The sequence below is a fragment of the Globicephala melas genome, chromosome 1 (genome assembly GCF_963455315.2).
Source record: "Globicephala melas chromosome 1, mGloMel1.2, whole genome shotgun sequence".
NCBI lineage: Eukaryota > Metazoa > Chordata > Mammalia > Artiodactyla > Delphinidae > Globicephala > Globicephala melas.
This window is the reverse complement of record NC_083314.1, coordinates 181,982,240-182,005,687: the sequence shown is the minus strand read 5'-3', so window position 1 is coordinate 182,005,687 and position 23,448 is coordinate 181,982,240. Positions and strand designations below refer to the sequence as shown.

The 23,448-nt window shown below is 48.4% G+C and overlaps 1 protein-coding gene across 1 annotated transcript; it reads right to left on the bottom strand.

Moving 5' to 3' along the window:
• Window positions 1-8,584: 8,584 nt before the first annotated feature.
• On the bottom strand, window positions 8,585-22,689 carry ERRFI1 (ERBB receptor feedback inhibitor 1). The gene is made up of 4 exons (XM_030879551.2): window positions 22,554-22,689; window positions 12,317-12,514; window positions 12,134-12,207; window positions 8,585-11,273 (listed from the first exon to the last, which is right to left on the bottom strand). Exons 2-4 carry the CDS (start codon window positions 12,436-12,438, stop codon window positions 10,090-10,092), a joined length of 1,380 nt encoding a protein of 459 aa, XP_030735411.1. The 5' UTR covers window positions 12,439-12,514; window positions 22,554-22,689; the 3' UTR covers window positions 8,585-10,089.
• Window positions 22,690-23,448: the final 759 nt, after the last annotated feature.

Genomic DNA, 23,448 nt, shown 5'->3' with positions numbered 1-23,448 from the left:
ACCTCGAACTAGGGTGGACTTGAATTCCAAACTCTGAGTCTGCAGTCGGGCAGCTGCTGAAATCTCTGCTCAGTCCTCTGCCTCTCCGCTTGGCACTTTCAGCTGGGCTCCTTGGAGGCATGACCCATACATACCTGGTTCAGCAGTCAGCCCAGCCTTGAAGGGTGATTTGTACACAGATCTGGGGGCTTCCTCCTTTCAGGATCTGCCCTCCCTCAATTCCCAGCTACTCTGGCAGCCCTTAACTCCAGCTTCTGTCTTTTCAGCCCTGTAAGATGAGGTGGACCACCCCGAGATTCCTTCCGTCTAGGGCACTGTGCCTTCACCTAGTTGTTCTTTATGTTTTCCCCGAGTTTCTAACTCCCAATAGCTTCTGTGCTATTACCCGAGGTGGAACTTACCCTCTAGATTTTTTTTTTAATTCCCATGCCACTCTCTATATTTTACAGCTTCATTTTTAATGGTTTCCTAGGGAGCCTGACACTTCTTATTTATTTATTTAGGCTGTGCCGGGTCTTAGTTGCGGCACGCGGGATCTTTTAGTTGCGGAATGCGGACTTCTTAGTTGCGGCATGCGTGCGGGACCTAGTTCCCCGACCAGGGATCAAACCTGGGCCCCCTGCATTGGGAGCGTGGAGTCTTACCCACTGGACCTCCAGGGAAGCCCCTCCTCTAGATTTTTAATGTACACTAATAGTATTCAGTAATATCCAGAATTAATCAATTCTATCCTCTCCTCAAAAAGACCAAAACCTGAGTCTGTTTTCACTTCCCTTCTCATTCTCCTTTTCCTTGAATTAATCCGGGATCTTAGTTCTCTATTATTATTCATTTTTTAGCTATGCATAAAAACTATTTAAACTTCACTATAAGCTGTAATGGCTGCTCTGTTGGCCACTGCCCATTGGATACCATAGCTACCTCCTTCTTGGATTCTTTGTGTCTTGCTATGTGGCAATCCTTGAGAAATTCCTTCAGGGAGCAAATCTGAGAGTGACAGACTTCCTGAGGTTTATATGCCCCAAGTATTTCGCTGTGACCTTTCACGTGAATGCTAATTTGGCTGAGTAAAGGCCTCTGGGTTCAAAGTTCTTTTTTCTTAGAACCTTGATGACATTGCACCAGTTTCCACCAGCATCCTACATTGCTGGGGCTCATACAATTCTTACTTCTTTGAGGGTAATTTTCTGCTTATTTTCCTTTGGAAACAGTGTTGTTTTCTGTTTGTTTTTCTCTTGGTATTCTGAAGTCTTGGGAAATGTGTAAGGATGTGTCTTATTTCCAAGTAAGTCATTTTGTCACCCAGGGCCCTTCCCATGTGAAGACCTGTATCTTTCTTCAGATCTGGGAAATTTTCTTCCATTATGTTTTAATTATTTCTTTCATGCCCCCCTCTGTTCCTGTCTCCTCAGATTCTAAATGCCTCTTTACTTTTCTTCTCATTTGCTGTTCCTCGGACTCTTCCCATAATACCTTGGTCTTGTGTCTTGTAATATTGTGTCTGAGGGTTATTTCCATACCTGTTTACTTTGTGAAATCTTTGCATGGGTGCTGGTCTCTGTTTATAGAGTTGTGTGCTCTTCTTGACATTCACTGGTTTTCAAATGTTGGGTGATTTTTAATCTTAGGCTCCTATTTGTGTTTGAAAACCCCCAATTCTACTGTCTGTGGATCCAGGCTCTGATCACATGTGCTTGGAAGAGGAGGGTCCGTGCTTCTGACAGGGTGTGCAGTGGGGATGGGTCCTCTTCATCCTAGAGACTTCCTGCTGCCTGGGGCCTTGCCTGTCTCTTGGACACTAACGCTGTAGCCTGGAGGCAGACGCTCACTGGCACGGGTTTAGTACAGGGAAGGGAGTGGGAGCCGCTAGCCAGCGGATACTCCACTCCGAAAGTGGTTCCCAGATAATCACCCTGACTACTGCCCCAGGGCTGCTTCCTGTTCCATTTCCATAAACACAGAACTTTCTCAGAACTCTTGGACTGCTTTCACAGAAGTCACTGCCTGTGAATATTTTAGGTTTCCTTTTCCTTTGATCCTATTTCTCCATCAAACCACACCTATCTACTCTGTATCTTACATGAATTCCTGAAACAGTCCGGTATGCCAATAGACATTTTTGGTTTTTACTTAAAGGTTTTTTTGTGGTTTTTTTCTGGCGGGGGGCCTCGCCACGTGGCTTGTGGGATCTTAGTTCCCCAACCAGGGACTGAACCCAGGCCCACGGCAGTGGGAGCGCGGAGTCCTCACCCCTGGACCGCCAGGGAGGTCCCAGGTTTATTCTTGACTTCAGGGGACTCCAGGATATGTTTACCAGGGAGGCAGGAGGCCCACCTGCGTTGGGCCATGGATGGGTCCCCACAGCTCGCCTGCATCACATTCCTGGTTATGGACCACAGGCTAGGGGCTCTGCACCCCTCCGAATAATACAGTGTCTCTTGTCCTGGTTGAGGTTCAAACTTAAAGGAGAAAGACCTGCTGACATCAGGATTTGCAACCGGGAGAGGGGTTGAAAACATATCCTCAACATTAGGCTACAGAAGAAAACCTTTCCATGAAATTCCCACCTAGAACCAGTTACGGGGAAGTGAGGTGATAAATGAGTCCAGAAAAATATACGAGGGCTTCTAAGCCAGCCACAGCTTGCGTCAGGACACAGTGATGTAGAAATAACACAGCAAAGTTTTACGTGCAACTCAGGGTGTGGCATGTATGTATGATTCAGAAAGAATAATATGAGTTTGTATAGCTGGAAATGGGCATTTGGGTGGGGATTAAGCAACGACAGAATTATAATGCACGCTGGGTGGGACGGTAACACCTCTTTTTGCCTGTAAGGCTGTTCAGAGAAAACTCTGTATCCAGAGATCTGTCTTTTTAGGATTAATGAATACATAGAACCATTAAGAATATGATTTAAGGAGAAAAAAAAAGACATGAATAGAAGATGTCTATAGACTGATGATACTCCAGGTTTTAGAGGAAAACATTGAAAATGAGGATTTGGGGCTTCCCTGGTGGCGCAGTGGTTAAGAATCCACCTGTCAATGCAGGGCACACGGGTTCGAGCCCTGGTCCGGGAAGATCCCACATGCTGCAGAGCAACGAAGCCCGCACGCCACAACTACTGAGCCTGCGCTCTAAAGCCTGCAAGCCACAACTACTGAAGCCCGAGTGCCACAACTACTGAAGCCCATGCGCCTAGAGCCTGTATTCTGCAACAAGAGAAGCCACTGCAATGAGAAGCCCGCAACAAAGAGTAGCCCCCACTCGCCGCAACTAGAGAAAGCCCACGCGCAGCAACAAAGACCCAATGCAGCCAAAAATAAATAAATTTAAAAAAAAAAGAAAGAAAATGAGGATTTCAAGTGTACAGCAAAGTGCATCAGTTATACGTATACATACATCCACTCTTTTTTAGATTCTTTTCCCATATAGGTCATTACAGAGTATTGAGTAGAGTTCCCTGTGCTATACTAGAGGTTCTATTAGTTGTCTGTTTTATATATAGTAGTGTATATGTGTCAATCCCAATCTTCCAATTTATCCCTCCCCCCCTTACCCACCGGTAACCATAAATTTATTTTCTACATCTGTAACTCTAATTCTGTTTTGTAGATAAATTCATTTGTAGCCTTTTTTTTTTAGATTCCACATATACGTGATATCATATGATACCTGTCTTAGTCTGTCTGACTTACTTCACTCAGTATGATAATCTCTAAGTCCATCCACGTTGCTGCAAATGGCATCATCTTGTTCTTTTTAATGGCTAATATTCCATTGTATATATGTACCACATCTAAGTCAGCTATAAAACATGACAATTTCAGTTTGGTAAATCAATTTCTTTATGAGATCCTCATCAGTAACCAAATAAGTGCCAGCCTATTAGCGTTAAAGTGTGCGGATTCTTGCAAAAGGAAAAAACTGAACTGATTCGGCATCCAGTAAGCTTGGAAGAAAAAAAAAAAACTAGCCTCGAAAACAAAAATAAAAACAGATTTCTGGCTGCTGTCCACAAAATCCTCCCACACAGCTGACTGATGACAGGTTGAACACCTGTTGTGTTACCTGCTCCCACGGCACACCTTTCTTTCCTCAATGAGCCTCTGACGTGTGCCAAATCAGGATTTTGGTCCCAGTGACAGTGACTTTCTCGCGCAGCTCCGTACAAGTGTCTTTTTTCTTTTCTTCTTTTTTTTTTGGCCATACCACGCGGCATGCAGGATCCTAGTTCCCCAACCAGGGATCGAACCCGCCGCCCCACCCCCACCCCCCGCAGTGGAAGAACGGAGTCCCAACCACTGGACCGTCAGGGAAGTCCCAAGCATCTTTTCTTTTGAACCAGGTCGCTTGGTTGTAAGGCAGATGCTGGTAGCTTCACGCAAGATCTCCGTGTGCCCAGCACCGCCGCTGGCAAAGGGCACGTTTCTGATAACTGGTGACTGTTAACACGGTCAGGGAAATGCAGGAACAGGTTCAGTCACTGACTCTGCCGCGAGGCCCAGCAGTTTTCTGCTGTGCCAGTTAGGGGGCAGGTGGAAAGTTGAGCTGGAAAGACCAGAAACGTAGAGCCTGAAACCTTGATGGGAGGATAAAATTGTGGCAGTGCTTGCAGAAGAGCCACCTGGGTAAATGGACTGTTGTCTTTGGAAGGCGGTTGTCATAATTCGTATTGAAATGACGCACGGGGCTCGGAGAAGCCTCCCTGATCCGGCTGCCCAGGCAGTGAGAACTGTGCCCGCGCTATCTTCACAGTTCTGGGACCTTGTGAGCCGGGCCACCTGGGCTCCTGCGAGCCCCAGACGTGTAATTAGAGCCTCCCAGGCCGGGATGATATGCAGACAAGTCTTATCATGCGTGTGGGCTGCTGTGGGTGCGCTGAGCCGGGCTCCCAGGTCTCCCTGAACCTCAGGATCCGGCCCCGGCTTCTGCTTAGCCAAGAGCTGTGACCGGTTACTAGGTAGAAAACTGTGTACAGGACACTAGAACCTCAGCACGGCCGAGGAGCTGGCACAGGCAAAATACAGCTTCCTGCGTGCTGAGCCCAGGGCCACTCAGAGCTCAGGCCTGACAGACAGACTCATCCTGCCTTACACAAGAGGGGTGTGCACAAAAGTCACGCGGTCCCGGGGGAGGCGCTGGGCTAATCCCTCATAACTGCGAAATGAAGAAACATGCAAGAAGCATGTGATTCAGATGTTTATTTGACATGGATCCAAAGTTATTTCCAAGGAATGAAGGTGCTGCCTTTTCCCATCGGGGCACAGAGTTCAAGATGACGAATGCGCGTACGTTCCCAAGGACCAGCCCCTTGGTTATAACCCCTCGGTTCCCCCTCTTACTTTGGCTGGGGGAGGGAGGAGGAGAAGATTTACATGCCATCATGGATGCTGATTTAGAGAACTTGCTACGTGTGGGCTTGCTTTGGCTTCCAGGCCATTTGATGGGATCGCAGGGTGAAGGATGACGGCATAGTGGAGGCACGTGTAAGCCCAATGGCCTGCCAGCAGCTCTCTTTCTAGGCAGCGAAAACCTTCCCAACCATCCCCAGCCCCCTCTCCATCCCAAACCCCCCCTGCGGCCCTGCCAGGTGGCCACGGGCCTGAGAAGCAAAGGGCCGTCAAGGGCTGCTCTGATGTGAAAGCATTTCTGATTTCTGCAGGTGCTGGAAAACGTAAACACTATACCTACCTTTGCCACTGAATTCTGGGCAGATCACGTGAAAGCCGAGGTGAGCCTGTCTAAACACGCTCTAGTAACACATCTGGGCTGCTTAGGTAGAAGTATCTTGAAGTTTGATACATTCAAGTGAAAAGCAAGCATGAAAATTCACACCCTCAGATCGCATTAGACATGCTTCAGTTACACTGTTTCGCTTAGTACAATCAGACTAGCTGATTTCGGATGCACTTGAACCTTCTGCCCTATCCTCTCCTCTCTCTACTTTCCAAATAAAACACCAAAACTTCTCTTAAAAGGTGTATGATTCAAATGTGGAGAGGAAAAGGGTCAGAACGTTTGTCAAATGGTCTAGTCTGCAAAGCAAACCAGTCTCTGAGTGTATCTTAGTTGGACCTAAGCTTATTTTCTTAAAAACAAGAATCCATACCACCACCATGCCCCCCATTCCCAAGCTTTCGTACTGGATTGGAAACTCACAGTCTGCCTCCTGGTTTGTTACACGATTCAGATTCAAAGGTGTGGAACCTCAGTCTGTCTATCTGAAGGCCTTTAAAGGAAAAATCATTCAAGAATCCTCAAAGTTTGAAGTAATATCTTGACTAGAGCTAATGCAAAGTAATCTTGTGGAGAATCTTGGCAGGTCAGAACCAGCCTGAGTCAGTTTTGTCTTCTCAGTTGCCGTTACCATAATGTAGACATTTTTACACGGCAACATAGTTTTAAAGTTTTATTGGCTTTTCACAAAATGCCTAACAGAATGCTGAAATGAATTTCTAAGTTAATTTTAAAAAGTAGGCCCTAAGTCCATTTTGATAGTAACTATTGCTAAATAAAATACTGTATATATATATATATATATATATATATATACACACACATATATATATATACATATATACATGTGTTGTGGCAATGTCAATTTCCTGGCTTTGATTATGGACTATGATTATATGTTATCATTGGGGAAATCTGAGTAATGGGTACAGGGGACCTCTCTGTACTGTTTTGAAACTTTTGAATCTATAATTAATCTCAAAACAAAAAGTCAAAAACAAAAACAAAGCTATGTATGAAATAACCATGCTAGGAGCTTATTTTAAGAAAATGTCTCCCTATACCCTAATATAATAAATTATGTGATGAAATTAAGAACTAAAATAGAGGGACTTCCCTGGCGGTCCAGTGGTTAAGACTCCGTGTTTCCACTGCAGGGGACACGGGTTTCGATCCCCGGTTGGGGAACTAAGATCCCGCATGCCATGCAGTACAGCCAAAAAATAAAATGAATAAAATTTTTTTAAAAAGAACTAAAATAGAGAATAGCTTAATATATATTTTGATTCTTAAACCAGTAGGTGGATGTAGTTCTCTTTTCTCCGACTATGAATTGCTCTAGAAAAATCTATGGCTCTGTTGTTTTGACAAGGGCCCCTAGCATCGAAGAAACATCCTTTTAAAAGATCTTTGCATAATACAGTTAAGACATCCCTTGAGACCTAAAGAGAAATAAGCAACGCATAAACAAGATTAAACTTCCATTAGAATGTGGAATTTGGTAAGATCGGCAAGGCATACTCGATGACTGCAGCCTAGAGAGACTTGGAATTTAATATTATCCAGATTTGGGGTTGACTTAACAAAGGAGTCCTCTTGAACTTAGCTTCTGCTTTCTGCCATGAAACGGTCCCTAATAATAAATTCCTTCTGTTTGCATAGGGCTGGGCCCTGCTCTGCTGTGGTCTCCCATTGATGGGGAAGGGAAGCTCAGGGAATCCTTCCCGGAGGACGTGGGAGGCTGAGATGAGCCTGCACTTCCTGACTTTAGGCAAGAGCTTTGTTAACTAGGTAAGGCCCGTCTTTAAGTGAGGACTCAACAGTGCATTCAGTGGCAGCTGAGAGCCGGCTGTCTCCTCGCCCCGTAACGGTCTTATCAACACTAAGAGAGCACGCCCAGGGCTGCCCTAGGCCAGGGGAGCGCTTAGAATTCCATCTGCTCTGTGTGCTGGCCAAGGACTGAGTTGGCAAGCGGTGCTATGGATAGCGTTCTGGTCACTAGTGGCACTGGCCAGGAAGAAACAGGAAAAGATAATAGTCGCGCAAAATCAAGGAGCAACATGAAGGTGAGAGGGGAGCAAGCACGCAATGAATTAAAGGTGGTCTTGACCACAGTACAAAGAAAAGGCAGCGGAGTGGGCAAAACAGGCAAAACCACGAGCTGCAGATGCTGCGGCGTCAGTGCCGTGATCAGGAGCCCCCGGGGGACAGGGCGGGGGACGGCAGGCAGCTGGATTTCAGCGACACGGCGGAGGAAAGGGAGGTGAACAGGCAAAGGACCAGGCGACACCGGACGGGCACCCTGCCCGACGGCATCCCAGCCTCCTCCCGCCTCCCAAACCTGTGACTCAATGAGAAGCCAGGGCAGGCTGGCCTTCCTTTGGTGGCCTTGCATCAGGCAAGAAGCAGCGCCTCCCCAAGGGCCCAGGGCAACCCAGACCCGGTCCTCAAACTCAAAGTGCGTCACATCAGGTCCGTGTCAGAGCTGGCTGCTTCCTGTTAGAGCCCCTTGGATGGGGACGCCCCTCCCCAGAAGGAACCTGTTTCCACAGCAACCAACCAGCATCAATTCAGATGCACCTTCTTAACTGTTATAGATAAATACAAACAGCTCGTTTTCACTGTCTGTATACTACTTAAATGAACATTGCTCAAATCGTCTGTCATTTTAGGGAATGGTGGTAAATTTCAAGCCTATGTTAGACTGCTTAAAAATCTTCCCTTGTGCTTAAACATGGTCATGTTGTCATATTACTCGAGACACAAATTTTTTTTTTACACCTCCCCTCCCCCTCCCTCGAGACACAAAATTTTATAAGAGTGTAGGCAAGAAACATTATTAACGGTGTCATAAATAAGTATTATAACTTTATTAAAATGAAAAGACAATATTCAAAATAATGCAACAAAAACGAATAAAATCCTTTGTCCAATACTGTACACATAAATGCAGAAATCAGTGCATTTTTCTAAAGCATGTTTTAACCTTCATTTAGTTCATACTAAAATATAAGCTTTAAATAACTCAAATAACATCACTCAGCAGTTTAAACTGTAAACAGCTTGTTTAACATGAAGAACGTCGCAGTAAGGTACTTCTGTCACTGAGCACCATCTCCTTTGTGCGGCTCTACACAAGATAAATACAGCGAAGCTTGTGAAAATGGGAACGTGAGCTCTCCGAGCGGAGCAGCCGACTGTGAGAGTTTCCAAAGCAGTGCTGAGGTGACCTCTGCTCTTAAGACATACTGGGCTGTTGGTCAGAAGTGTTTTACTTAAAAAGCAAACAATCCCCAGGAAATACTGAAGAGGAACCAGCAACACAAGGCCAGCTTGTGTTGTATTCATTTATTTATACAGTCTAAAAAAGGGGAGGGAAAAAACCCAGGACAAAAAAACAAGAAACAAACAAAACAAAAAAACCCACGACACACGTCCCCACACAGATCCTCTCAACCGCATTGCTGTCTCATTTATTGCTTCAACTGACATCCTCAACACTGGCAAAGAGTTTAATTTGCTTTCCCCCCCGAGCGCCCTGTGTTTCGGGGTGGGGTGGGGGTGGGGGGTAGAATACAGCAGGAATGGTAAGGAAAAATGACTGACTAATTCTGTTACCTTCCCATTTTTCAAGATGTGAGACACGGACAGGTGAGAATACGGTACCAAATATGTGGCCATCCCTCCCCTCAACAGACCAGGAAGCAAGACCTAAAGGATTTAGGTCTTGGGATGACTTGAACGAGGCAGGTTAAATCACGGAAAGAACGAATGCCCTGCCCTCCATGGAAAAACTGCTTGCAAAGATGAATAAGACAAAACAGAACAGGCCTCCGAGCCAGAAATCCTCCAACTTAGTAAGAAGAAATAGTTGTTTTTTTTTTTTAATGATTTTGATCTAAACAATACTGTATTCTGTATTCTCTTCCATGTGCTCAATCTTCAGTCTGCCAGGAGCCATCCTCCAGCTTTAGTTTTTATCATTCTAAATATATATTACTCTAAGATAGCAACTACTTGGTTAACTTGCAACTAGGATCTACGATTTTACCACAAGTGTAGGTACGGGTGCATAACGTGAGCACGTACAGAAATGTCCCCATCCTTCCTTCCCGCATCACATCTTTAAATCACAGACTTGAGCAGACTTTTCTCCGCCACTAACACGGTCAGGGATGCTCAGCATGGCAGCACCTCACGACCCTCTAAACCCTTCTCTTTAAGACAGACAGTTCGACTCTCTGACCCTGCGACCTGCCCCGTCTTCCTGTGAACCGCCATCAGGCTGCAGAACTGCAGGAGAACCGCTGGCTGCTGCGGCACCTCTGCTGAGCCAGGACCCAGGGTCTAAGGGGAAACCACGTAGGAGAAATGTCTGCGCTTCACGTGGCCTGCCAGATCCACTCTTGGTTTCGAGTCCAGCTTTTCTGGGGCCGAAAAGACACCGCCGTCGGCAGGGAGGGGCTGGATGGGGGTGCTCGTGTGTGTCTCTTCTGCTTCCCTAAAAAACTTTTCGTATTTGTCCAGGTAGGGCGGCCTCTCAGGGAGCAGGTAATAATGCGTTGAGCTCACTTTCTTCCCGTTTTCAATGATGGGCAGGATGCAGGGGACCTTACCGGCGGCCCCCTCGCTGTGCTGTCTCTGCAGGGCTTTGCTGCTCACATACTTGGGGTCGGGGGCAAAGCTCTGCGTGGGGGGCATGACCCCGTTGAGGTAAGACGGGAGACTTTTGGGGCTCGGGGTGCGGGAGTTACTCCCGGACAAGGGTTCTCTCGGCGGGACTTTGGGGGGCCTGTCCTCGTCGCTGTAGGTGCTGGAAGTGACTTCGGCCGACCACCTTCTGTAGTCCGGCCTGGCTGGCCGGGGAGGGATGGGGACCCGGGGGGGCACCTCGGGCTTGTCGCCAGCGGAGTTGGGAGAAGCCCTGTGCACGTAGCTGGAGATCCTGATGGCCGGCTTGTTAAAGGACCCTGCGGGGCCTGAGTGAGACCTCCTCAGTCTCCGGTGGGCCTGGGACAGAGGGGGGTTGGCACTCGTCCCCCCAGCAGCCTGGTCGTGCGCCTGGCTGAGATCCGCGGCCGAGACGGCCGGGGTATCGAAATACGCGTAGTTGATCTGTCCGCACCCTCGGAAGCTGCGCCTGCCAGGGCCGCCAGGTCTGAACTCGGAGACCGCGCAGTCTTCTAGAAGGAAGTCCGTGTCCGAGCTGGTCAGGAACTCGACCTCGCAGTCCGTCTCGTCCAGGGAGAGGTCCTCGGAGATGGGCAGGGGGGGCAGGGGCCTAGAGCCCCGCTCGCAGGGGGCCACGCCAGGGAAGAGGGACGGGGGCGTCTTGATGGGGGTGAGCGGGGGCGTGGAGGCACACACCCCGTTCACTGCCAGCTTCTTCAATCCACACGCCACCCGACCCTCCTCCTGCTGCCCCCAGCCTTCACTCGGGGGGATGATGAGAGGGGGCAGGCGAGACTTGGCGGAGGGGCCGTGCTCCGGAAAGTGGCTGCCGTTCATCGGAGCAGACCTGGAAGCGCGCCCTGGAAGGAACCCGAGAGGTTACCCAAGATCGACCACGCTCGCCCTCAGCTGCCCGCGCTCCTGCCGCCTTCTGCCGGGTCGCTCCTGGCCAAACCCCTAGCCGCTGGAACGCCGAGCACACCCAGGCAAGCCCCACGGGCGTAATTAGGGCCCGGAGGTGGGGAACGCACCTGATCCGGTTCAAAGAACAAATGACCTCTTCTATGTGCCTTGGACGTGTGCGCGGCGCATGCCCACACGCCCCAGACAGGTTCTGTGACGTGTGCAGAATCCACAGAAGGCCAGCAGCATGTAACTTACGCGAGTGCCAGCCTGCACCAACCTGGTCCTTTGAGAGGTGGACCACACAGCACACTCAGGGCGGCCCTGAGATAGGACAGAGCCTCACCAGGCCCCTTGCGATACCGCGAGCCAGAGACTCGCCTGTGATGGGACAAGCAGCCCTTGGCAAAAATCTAAGGAACACCAGGTTCACGTTAGAAGGACTAACATACACACACTCTTCTAAGTTTTTGTCAACACTTATACCGCTTTGTCACTTTCGAACAGGCATTCGAGGCTCGTCAGGAAGAAGAGAGATCCTGTCCGGGGTTCCTGAGAGTTATTATGTCTCATCGCTGGGACGCCTTAGAAGCTCACACCCCCACGGGGAGACCCAGTGACTCAGGCTGAGGTGCAAAGGCGGCTAAGAACACGCTTAGCTTCAGAATCTGTCGCCACTAGGGGACCGGCTCCTGTCGGAAACAGCTCAGGTCGTTCCCTCATTTAGAAAATAACGCTGGAGGCCAAGCTCACGAGAGGGGCTGCCACCACCCTCCTCCCCCAGTGCCAGGGGCGCTTGGGCTTTCAGGACACATACCTATGGATGTTAGGTGCTCCGCCGTCGAGTTCAGACTGTAGGCCATGGTTATGGGGTCGATGTTCAAAAAGCCGCTGAAAGGAAAGGACAGACACCTTGGTGACAAACAGGCAGCAATCGCGTCCCCGCCCTCACTCGGACGTCACACACTCAGGCTCCAGCGGCCCCACGTCCCGCACTTACTTCTCAAACTCGCCGCGGCCCCCCCAGCAGGCCTTCAGGCTCCCCAGGGCTTGGCCATCGTGCAGAATCCCAGTTTTTAACGGGACTCTGATCTCCTGAGCAGCGACTCCGGCCATGGACATTGTGCCTTATTCTGGTAAGTCTTAAAACTCGTGAAGCCCAGGGAGGGATGTGTGGTCAGCCAGTGGCTTTCATTTCCTAGAGGGGATACAGAGGAGAGAGTAAACGGAACAATCCCGAAACACACGCAACTCGCCACGGTGAGACAATTTCGGGGGCTGTGTAATGGAAACGTTCCACGACCGACTTCCACTCAGTTCTTCCTTTTTTTTTTTTTTGCGGTACGCGGGTCTCTCACTGCTGTGGCCTATCCCGTTGCGGAGCACAGGCTCCGGACACGCAGGCTCCGCGGCACGCGGGATCTTCCCGGACCGGGGCGCGAACCCGCGTCCCCTGCATCAGCAGGCGGACTCTCAACCACTGCGCCACCAGGGAAGCCCAGTTCTTCCATTTTTATGTTACCTAGCTCTTACTTTTCACGAGGGTACGTAAATGTAGACATTATAAGTCTTTTTTGGGGGGCGGGGGAATGTACTAATCCAGGATGTGAGATGCTTTCAGCCAATGGGAAACAGACCAGCCGAGGCAGAGGTCCTGCGCGCTGACAGTTGCACAACACAGCGGCCTCACCCGCCAGAGCACACACACGGACCTTCCAGCGTGTGGTTGTGTTGAGAGTGGAGCTCATCCCACCCCGACCCCCGAGCTACACAAGTAATTTCAGAAATTACTGGGTTCCGATCTGCAACACTAATATTCTCTAAGACCCAACGCTTAGATGAAGCAGGAGAGTCTACACTCGGCCCCTGATAACCAACCCCACAAGCCCAGCATTTACTTGGATTCCGTATTTCGGATGTGGGCCCCGGGAAGACAAATTCTCCAGTAACTACTTTTGCGAGAAAAAAGAACTCGTTACATATGAAGATACTCATTTCCATTCTCCCGTGGAAATCGAGTTCTGCATGGCGGCTTCGGCAGAGACCTGGATAGCGTCCTCCTCCCTTTTAAAGGCAAACTGAAGACTGCATTCTCCACATTCTCCCCTGTGAACTGCCTAGTAATTTACGTCTGTCCTGCCTAGCTGCGAGGCATGGATTACAGTTTTCTTAACCCAGCAGTTCCTCACCTTCAGACCCCTCCGCCCCCTTGTCAGATGTGTCTGGAGTCCCCAGTCCCCATTTTCCGTATTCATTACCACGGTGTATTCGCTATTAGCATCCACGTCTGCCCTGTCTTCAGATACGCATGTTTGCTTAGAATAAGGTGAGGACGTCACTTGTCAAGTCTCCGTGTCACACTGGCCCCTTGTGCGACGTGTACATACACTTTCTAACGCTTTCTCATCCTCTTGGCAAGTATTTTCGCACAAACCGAGAGCTGGGTGCCGTGCTGAGGACTGTGGGTGACACAAGACGAGTGAGATGGGTGCTGTGCTGGGGGAGGGGCACAGAGGTCAGAGTTTTGTTTCAGGGTCAAATCCGTCACCCCCTACAAGACTGTGAGCTCAGGAAAGAGGCTGCACCCCAATCATTAATTATCACCACCGGAACGTTAGCAGGTGCTCAGTAAGTGAACGTTTGTACAACGCCGTCTATTAGTATTGTCAGCAGCAACTGAATGTAAACAACATGTAAGGCACAGGGTTTATTTTTTGTTTTTTTTAAAGCTAAGGGTCTAAAAAAATACTCTGCAAATGTTGATGATTCATTTTTTTTCACGTAAAAAGGAATGCAGACAGTTAATGTTTCAGTGACAAAGGAGGACGGGGTCCGATCAGCCCTTCTCAGCTTTTTACTCTCCCGAAGTCAGCTGTTTTCATATACTAGGCAGAGATTTCAACAGGTTTAAAATATTATTTCTAATAGTCAAGCATTATCTTTCTTTCATCGGTCTCTAAAGATACGTGATTAAGAAGAGGGGGGAAAAACCCCCATCATTTCAGAAATCTAAGTTATTGGGAGGTCTTTTTTTGTTGTTTCTGAGGGTTGGTTTTTAAGATCAGGAACAAAGCAAATGTGTTTTTACTTCCCCTGAATGCAGTTAAGCTCTAAGAAAAATTTAAGATAAAATCTTCAGCAAAAAATGGCTAGACATACCCTCTCTGTCCGTGCCCGGTGGTCTAGGGTGCTGTTTCTGAGCAATCTGCAAGCACTGGCAGGACGACAGGGACAGTATCTGTGGCGATAGAAAACTGAAAGGCCAGATAGGAAGAAGAATATGGTATCTGACTGGTTTGAAAGCACACGTTGAAGATCGCCCATCCAGATTACAGGAAAGTGCTGCAGGGGACGGTGAAGGCCCAGCCCTCACCTGTCTGCAGGCCAGCAAGAACTACCAGTAATTACTGTGGGTCGGCCTCCGAATGCCATCTAAATCTTCGCTTTCAACAGGGTGATTGTGTAACCATCGCCTCTGCTGAAATGACCTCGGAATTCTGGACTTCCATTTCAGTGGTCCCTTAACATTATGTACACGTTCTAGAAAAAGTTATTTTTCGGTCATTGTTTCCATCACCTCCTTGTTAGCTTTCTTAAGAAAAAAAAATTTTTTTTTTTTTTTTAGTATAAAAAGAATTGTGTTCACTGAGGCAGCTCGCTTGTGACCACAATAGTGTCTTTGTGCATTCATCGAAGGTGACCTGCCTCTACATTTCAATGGGGAATTGTGAATGGGCCATGTTATGAAACTGTCCAAACTTCCCACTGGCTCGCACGGGGAGCTCCCAGGGCAGTGTCACTGTGTGCTCTCTTCTTCTGGAAAATAACTCCCAACTGTAGACTCAAAAAAGGGAACCTGCAGGGGGTCTGGAAGGAAACTTTTAAAGTGTGTTCCTCAGGTTGTAAACTCAACCACCTGGAATTCTTTTATGCCTCTTTCAAAACTCTGGAAGTATTCAATATGTATACTCCTCTGTAAAAAAAAAAAAAAAAAAGTCAATCAATTTGGTCAACCTCGAGTCAAAAAGAAACACGGCGCTCAAGTGAAATTTAACTGATGCTGCCGTGTTTCGAAGTTTGTTCCCTTGTAACTGTAAAACTAGCTCTACCTTACAATTCATTAGGAAAACGGCTGCAAAAAGATACCTACGTGGGAAAACCAGGAACTATAAGTCCAAGATGGCATTGTGCGATGAAATGCAAACAATACGAAAGCTAATGTGAATCCACTCAGTCTGGTATATAGACCAGGGTCTCAATAACCTTGGGCATAGTAACTTTTCTCAAATACATGAACTAATTTTTAGCCTTTGTGTCAAAAATGCTGTTAAATACCCATCCCAGGTGTGAACTACTTTTTCCTGTTAACATCACTTCTTTTTTTTTTTTAATTCAAGGAAAACAAAACAAAACAAAACCCCTAAAGCCATTTGTTTCTTGAGGCTGTCCCTTTACTTTCTCTCCTTACAACCCGGTGCTGCCGGGAGTTCTCATCCCCCTCTAGGGCTTCAACTCTACATTGACAGCTTCCCGAAACCGGAGTCCAGCCCAGGCGCAAGCCTCCACTTTGCATTTCCTATTGTCTGGTGATTACCTTTCCAGTCGGATGGTCCCCTGGCATCTCCAACTTTACTAACCAAAGGCCTCCTGTCACCCACTGCACATCCCCTCCCCCTTCCCAAACCAGTTCACAGTCTAAGCAGATCACACGTCTCCGAAAGGCACCATTTTTAACCTGAGTTACAGCAGATGTACCTTCAATCGCCAAGGTCCACAGCTTATTTCTACGCTGTTTCTCAAACCTATCTTCCTTCCGTCCAGATCTGCCTCGGGTCTGAAAGTCCCCACCCACCCTGCACACCAGATCGCTGTTCCTCATCTCCCACTGCTCCAACCTCGTCAAAGTCTTCAAGGGCTGCTCAGTGCAAGCTGCTCGGTCTGGCGTTGAAGGCCTTCACAACGAGGCCCCCATCCACCTTTCTCAAGCTCTTGCTTCTCCTTTCCCCACATCGCTGTTAGGAATCAATGTGGGCTTCAGGGCCACCCTCTCCATGAACCCGCTCCCTTGGGAGAAGCCAGAGGAGGCTGTCCAGGGCTCGGGTTGTTCTGTGCCCCTGGTCCCCTTCTATCAGCCGAACTTTCTAGGACAGCACTCCCACCGCCCCAACAGATCCTGACCTCATTCATTTCTGACACATACTTAGTAAGTGGATCTTGAGAAAATATTCATCTCATTTTTAAAAAAGTAATTACATGAAAGATTTATGGAATTTATAATACAAACCAGTGAAGAAGGGGAAAAACACAGGTGTGTAAGGGATAAACTTAACATTTGCTGACATTGCCCAATTATAATGGAACAAGTCTAGGACGGGTAGCCAGCAAGGAATTTTCACTAAATTCATTTCCAAAATCCAAACTGGACAGTTTGAGACTGGGTAAAAAATTAGAAGCTTAAATGGTTAACAGTGTAACTTTCCCAACTGGCATCTGTTACTAAATGTCTACTTAAAGCAATCAGGGGATGCTTTCTAGAAACACTGAATTTCACCTTCTCCTCTCTTCTGGATTGTAATGCACCTCCTGTGTTTTTGCTGCTAAATTTAAGGTCATTTTCCTTAAAAAAAAAAAAAAAGGGTTACATCCAAAAGCACATTCTTTATCAAATAGGTGAAATGACATGCCTTTTGCTTGAGGACAGCCTCTTTGAGACTATTCTTTTAAAAACAGGCTACCTTGAGACAATAACCTAGATAGGCTTACCTGGCCACAGATCTCATTAATAAATCTCAGGCAATCCATGAGAGGGGGAGGGGCACATTTTTGTCACACAACTCATCCACTTCTGCCCAGTGCTTCCTTATTTAAAAGTGTGATGTAATTTCCTTCTTTCAATCTGGTTTAAGAACCTGATTTCTGTTTATTCACGGTGATAAATGGTCTTCGCAGCTGCATGTAACAATTACCTACCGACCTATTTCCATACCCAGGGAGACATAAGGTAACTATATTCACAGCCAAAATCTGTGAAAAGAAACTGACTTAAGGCCATGACAACTACCATGATTTTAGACCCTCCCCAAGTAAACCAACTCATCTTTCATTTTGAAGACGCCTAAAATAATCACCTTCGGGAAAATGAAAAAGCAAAGAAAACAAAACCACACCTCACTATTTTTACTGTGATTAGTGTCTAAAGCGCTGGTGGCCAAGCGATCTGCACTGAACGCTCAGTTTAGCTCCTTTACAGGATTCTAATTTCCGTTAATAAAAGGAGAAAACTTATTTGGCACTCGCCTAACACACTCAGTGCTTATGATCGCTATAGTGTTGTGTGGCCTGAGCTGATTTACTAAAAGCAGAAGATTCTTCAAAAATCGCAGGCCCTAATTCAGGGTTTTTCTCGGATTTCACTTTAATAGGCATGATCTGGGGGAAGGGAGGAGGGGCAGCAAGGTAGGAGAGCGCCCCGCTACTGTGGAAGCACCAACAGCCGCTGCGTTAAATGCCCAGATGATTTAAAAGTGTGTTATCTGAAGTTAGTAACATGTAACTAAACTCAGTGGTTTCAGTGAAGATGTGCGTGTGGCCCAGTGCGGTGGGGATGGACGTTTTGTCCTCCTGCAGCCCTGCACCTGGTCTGTGATGGCCCATTTGTAGGTGGGAAAAACCACGGCAACCAGGAAAATGTTTGATCTTCACACTGTCGCGGTCAAAGCTGGGTGACCTAAGCTCTGAAATAATTCAGAATATTCTCCAGCTAAGTATTTTAAGAAATGGCAAGCCAACAGAAAACGTATTGCTCCACTACCATGGTCACCGACAGCCTCTGGATTCCCTCAGTCTCCTACACGGCTTTGGTGACAGAGCAGAAACGCCCCACAGCAGGAATGGATTCTTTTGTCCTTTGTCCTTTTCCTACACAGCGCTAGCATCAGCTGAACACAAAGACACACTGGATGGAAAAATATTATTCCTTTTAGACATACACACGGTAGATTTCTCATTGTGAAAGATACGTGATTTCTATTCAAATTTTAAGGACAATGAGCACAATAGTCTAATGATAGGAAGCGAGTCTAAAACTTCAAATTTAATTAATGAGCGTTTAAGTCACCCAATGGGTAACTCGAGATTGTTACAGTGAACAGAAACCCAGTAAGGATAATAACTAGTTCGCTGGACACTTATCTGACAGGCATTGTTCCAAGTGCTTTATGTGTATTAACTAATTTAATCCTCTCCACAACCCTGGGAGGTGGATGCCTATTACCACCCTCATTTACAGCCGAGGAACCGCAAGCACAGAGCTAAGGAACTTGGGGCCCAGACTTGAGCCAGGCTCTTCCCACACACCACACGGCTCTCCAAGCTCTTAATTAAACTGGGGGAAGATCTGACCCACTACGATGCTCAAGGTTTCAGGGTGGCTCAGACAGACTGTCCTGGGGCTTCGCTGCCTGGTCATAGTTTTTTCTTTGGCAAACTTTAGCCTATGAAAGTTCCTATTATACTTCAACTCCCTCAAATTCTCCTGTACAAGTTATTACTTGCAGGTCTGTCCTATGTATCCTCTGGAAAGGGTGGGTTAAGTTATCAGTCTGATATTCCGTGACCACTTCAAACAGTTCTTTGAAACCATCAACCTTCAGTGACACGTGGATGCCCCGCCATCATATAACCCGTTACAAGATGGTATCTGATATACGCGGGTCTGTCTCCGCCCGTAAAAAGGGGTCCCTACATACACCCAAGGGGCCTCCTTTTAATCCACTCCCAGCATGGATCCCTGTGGGTCGTGATAATCAGGCTCTATTGTAAAATCCAGAATTTAATGATAAAATGTCTTGTATTTGGAAAGCGGTCCACAGATGACACAACACTTTCTAACATGTTATCTCACTTGATCCCCAAGGCATCCCTGTAAGAGGAGGCAGGGATTATCGTCGCCATTTTACAGAGGAGGAAATGAAGTGAGGTTAAGCATCTTCCTGTTGGCAAAGGGCCCTTGCGGCTCTTCTGCCCTGTAATCTAGCATTTTCCCCACTACACTTTCACCACCTCTCCTTTCTAGAGTGTCTTCATTTCAGGCGACAGCCACGTTTCTCCTCCTGACATTCCTGGTTACAGATGGAGAAACTGACACAAAGGACAGGACCCAAGCGCTGGTCAGCTGCGCAGAGAAGACTGAACTCAGCTCATGCATTTGGCTCACTGGTTTTCAGAGGGCAGGGCTTCATTATTTTCACAAATAGTTATCGGATGCTTATTCTGGACTACATACGACGCTAGGTGGTGCTGACTAAGGTTCGGTCTAGCGAGGAGAGAGGTAAGAGGTAAGCGCACTATTTCAGATTGTGGTCACTTCCAAGGGAATGAGCGGAGAACAGGAGAGGGCAAGGAGGCAGAAGAACCTGTTCACACAGGTGGCTAGGGAAGGCTTCTCTCAGGTGACTTTTCAAATTTGAATCTAAACGATGAAAAAACAGGCAGCCATGAGAAGAGTCAGGAGAGGAGCATTCCGCGCAGAGAGGAACAGTATTTTCAAATCCCAATCTGTGACTCATCGAGTTTCATATTCTGGGGGTCTTTAACAAGAGCTTTTGGACAATGTCTTCTCATCCTGACCTTCCTACTGTTTCCTCTGTTAAACTGTAATCTTTTGTTGAATCATGGCACTTTGGAGTCGAAAAGGGCTACGTCGTGTAGCCAGAGCCCCACATTTTAAAAATATATTCAATGGCCTTTCGGTAATACTGCCCAATGTTATGGTATAAAGAATTGGATTCAAGTATCAACGAGGACTCCATATCGCAGAATCCTTTTTCCTTTTCTGAAATCTGAATCCCACGTTAACTTCCCCCTACCTTAAAACGAACTTCTGTATTTAAGCTAGTAACGTATGTTCAGAACCCCAAAACTCACCAGTTTTACCTATCTTTACACAGCATGTTTATACCGTGCGAATAATGCCAGAATGCCACAACTGGATTTCGTTTACCTGTTGAGTTATCCCGCTCAGCTTTTATAACGCATGGCCAAACAACAGCACCAAAGGATGCTACAGAAATCCTGATGATGAGGTACCCACACAAATGCATTTAGCTTAAGAGCAGACTCCCTCCATGGCGGGAGTCTGTGACATTCCAATTCCTCGAATTACCCCTGGCACCACCTTTCTCCTCCTCTGGTCACCTTTTGAAAGCAACCTCACGGTACGCAGACATTCAGGTCAGTTTCAAGCATGTTAGATTGCACCTGTAATTTAGGTGACTTGATTTTTTTTCAAATTTTTTTATTTTGGCTGTGCCAGCTCTTAGCTGTGGCACATGGGATCTTTAGTTGCAACACGCGGCCTTCTTAGTTGCAGCATGCACACGGGATCTAGTTCCCTGACCAGGGATAGAACCCGGGCCCCCTGCATTGGGAGTGCGGAGTCTTATCCACTGGACCACCAGGGAAGTCCCAGGTGACTTGCTTTTAAAAGCTACCATTACTATTAGCAGAAAGGAAATATTATCTGGCTCCTCTGAGGAGCAGCAGTTATTTTCACACAAAAACTCAAGTCTACAGTATTATTAAATCTCACAGAAAGAGCAACTAGAATCGACTGTGAACCGAAAGTAGGAAACCCAGTGCATCATGACAGTGGTTTTCCCTATCTGCCCAAAATATGAATAATTCAGACATTTCATAACGGCCATTAAAAAAAACCAACAGATTTGCTTCCCGAACTTTATCAGCGACTGGTCCTATCCTGCTGAGCTTTAAAATGTAAAATATGCTTTCCTGCAATTATTTATCAGTCATCAACTATGTGCAAAGCTGCATAAGACAGAAGTTGTGCAAGGCAGGGTTCCTACCCTTAAGGAGTTTACAGTCTAACATCTGTTAGGTTATAAATTATTACTCCCAGACCTCTCCCACTACCAGTGAGTGGCCACAAGAACACACAGCTGAAAAGGAAACTTCTGTATGAAGTGAAGGCAATGATGAACAGTGTCTGAACTCCATGCTAAAACCCATATGTATTTCTCTTCAAATTTGCTCATATCTGGAAAAAAGCTTGATTGATAACATACTGATAACCAATCATAGTCGGCCTGTTAACAAGGAGCCGACTTCTTTTGTTTTGGTCTTAGCAAAATTTGGTCATTTTCTGAAATGAATACCAAAATGCCTTCGTTTAAGGAAAACTTCACTTACAACTATATAATTCCAGTAAGGATTAAAAAAAAGAAAAAGAAAGAAATGCAGTTGAAAAAAGAAGGCAAAACCAGATACGGTGAACTTATTTAGATGCTTCAGTCTCCTGAACAAACACATCCCCGTTGCATTCCTAACAGATTTATAAAAGCCTGAAACTTTGTAGAACACTTGTTCTCCAGAAGGGGGGGAAAAAGGCATTTTAACCTCACCTTTCTTCACCCCCGGCAGTTGCCTAGAAACCAGTCCTGCCCTACCTGTGTTGCAGGTGCACCTAAAGTCACCAACACATCTCTTTTAAAGCTACAGTCTCTATTCTGATTGCACTTACGTTTATGACTAACACTCTACTCATATTTTTTTATCAGGTAAGACACTGGTTTCTTTCGAGCAATGACGAAATCTTAATATAGACTTCGCAAGCACCAATCCAGTATCAATCCTGGTAAAGGAGTCATCTAATTTGTATAAGACTATGATATACATATAAACACACACGTACACACACAAGAACTGGCCAATCAATAAGTGTTGTCGTTTCGAACACAGAATTCTACAGTTCCTTCCATCTGAGGCAGCATTTAGGACCTTCACAGCAAAGAATCACGTTCCTGGGAGGAGAGGGGGGGAGGAGGGCGCGGGGCTGCTCGGATGAATTAAGAACACCGACTGGGGATGACCGTCGTCGCCGAGACTAGGCAGAAGAACCGCGGGTCAGAACCGGCGCCGATCCCGGCCCCCCGCAGCTCCCAGGACAGAGCTTGCGGGCGCGCGGTGTGGACCAGACTAGTGCAGCCCCCAGCGGGAGGAGGAAAGACCCCGAGGCCGCCGCCAGCCCGCGGACGCAGGACCCCGGCTCGCCGCTCCCGGAGCCGCGTCCCCGGCGCCCCGGGCCGGCCCCTCCCTCCGTCCCGGGAGACTCTACACCGGGCGACCCTCTCCGCGCCCCGGGGACCCGCCCCGCGTAGTGAGCCGCCCGGAGCCCTGAGGGGCGCGGCGCCGCCCCCCCCCCCCGCCCGCAGGCCCCTTACCCCAGCGAAGCCGCGGCTGCCCCACGGCGCCCTCCCGCGCATGTCCGTCCCGGCTGTCTCAGCGCCGCGGGCTCAGCGGCCCGGACACCGCGCAGGCGCCTCGCCGCTCGCCGGCCACCCGCTCCCACTAGCGTTTCCCACTCGCACTCGGCCGCCGTCGCCGCCTCACTATATAGCGAGTGGGCGGGGCCGTGACGTCGCCTCTCACCGCCCCACCTCCCCCGCGCAGCCAATTCCGGGCGCAAGCCGCTTAAAGGGGCGATATCGCGGCGGAGGCGCTCGCGTGGGGTCCGGAGGCGCTCGCGTGGGGTCCGCCAGTGTCGCGCGGCCCCGCTGAGACGCAGTCTTTGTCTCCCGAGGGCCGTGTTTCTGGGCCGCCGCGGTCTGGGCGCCTCCCCTCTGCCGGATCCGGGTGGCCGCTGCCCAGCTCCGAGAACCCCCTCCCGGGAATCTTCCTCTGAAGTGTGCGGGCCGCCCGGCCTCGGCCGCGGTTCCTGCCCGACCCAAAGGCGGCACCGCGCCTCGCGCGGGGTTTCCACCGTTTCCAGCCCCAGGGAGGGTTTTGTCTTCCCCTGTCCGCGGGCCGCCGCCGCGTGGGTGGGCTGAGGGCACCGGGGGGAGGCAAGCGGAGCTTCTGCTGGGCCGGCCTGGGGTGGGGGACGCGTCTGCAGTTTGCAGCTAGGCGCTCACCACGAGGCCCGCGGGCCGCGGCGTGGGAGGGACAGCGCGGGACAGGGTGGGACAGTGTGGGACATCAAGGACAGCTCAAGACAAGGAAGGACAGAGTGGGGCATCGGAACCTTGAGGGACAGCGTAGGGCAGAGTGGGACCGTGTGAGACAGCGAGGGGCAGCGAGGTCACATTGGTGAGGGCCTTTCCTGGCAGGGTGCCCGGC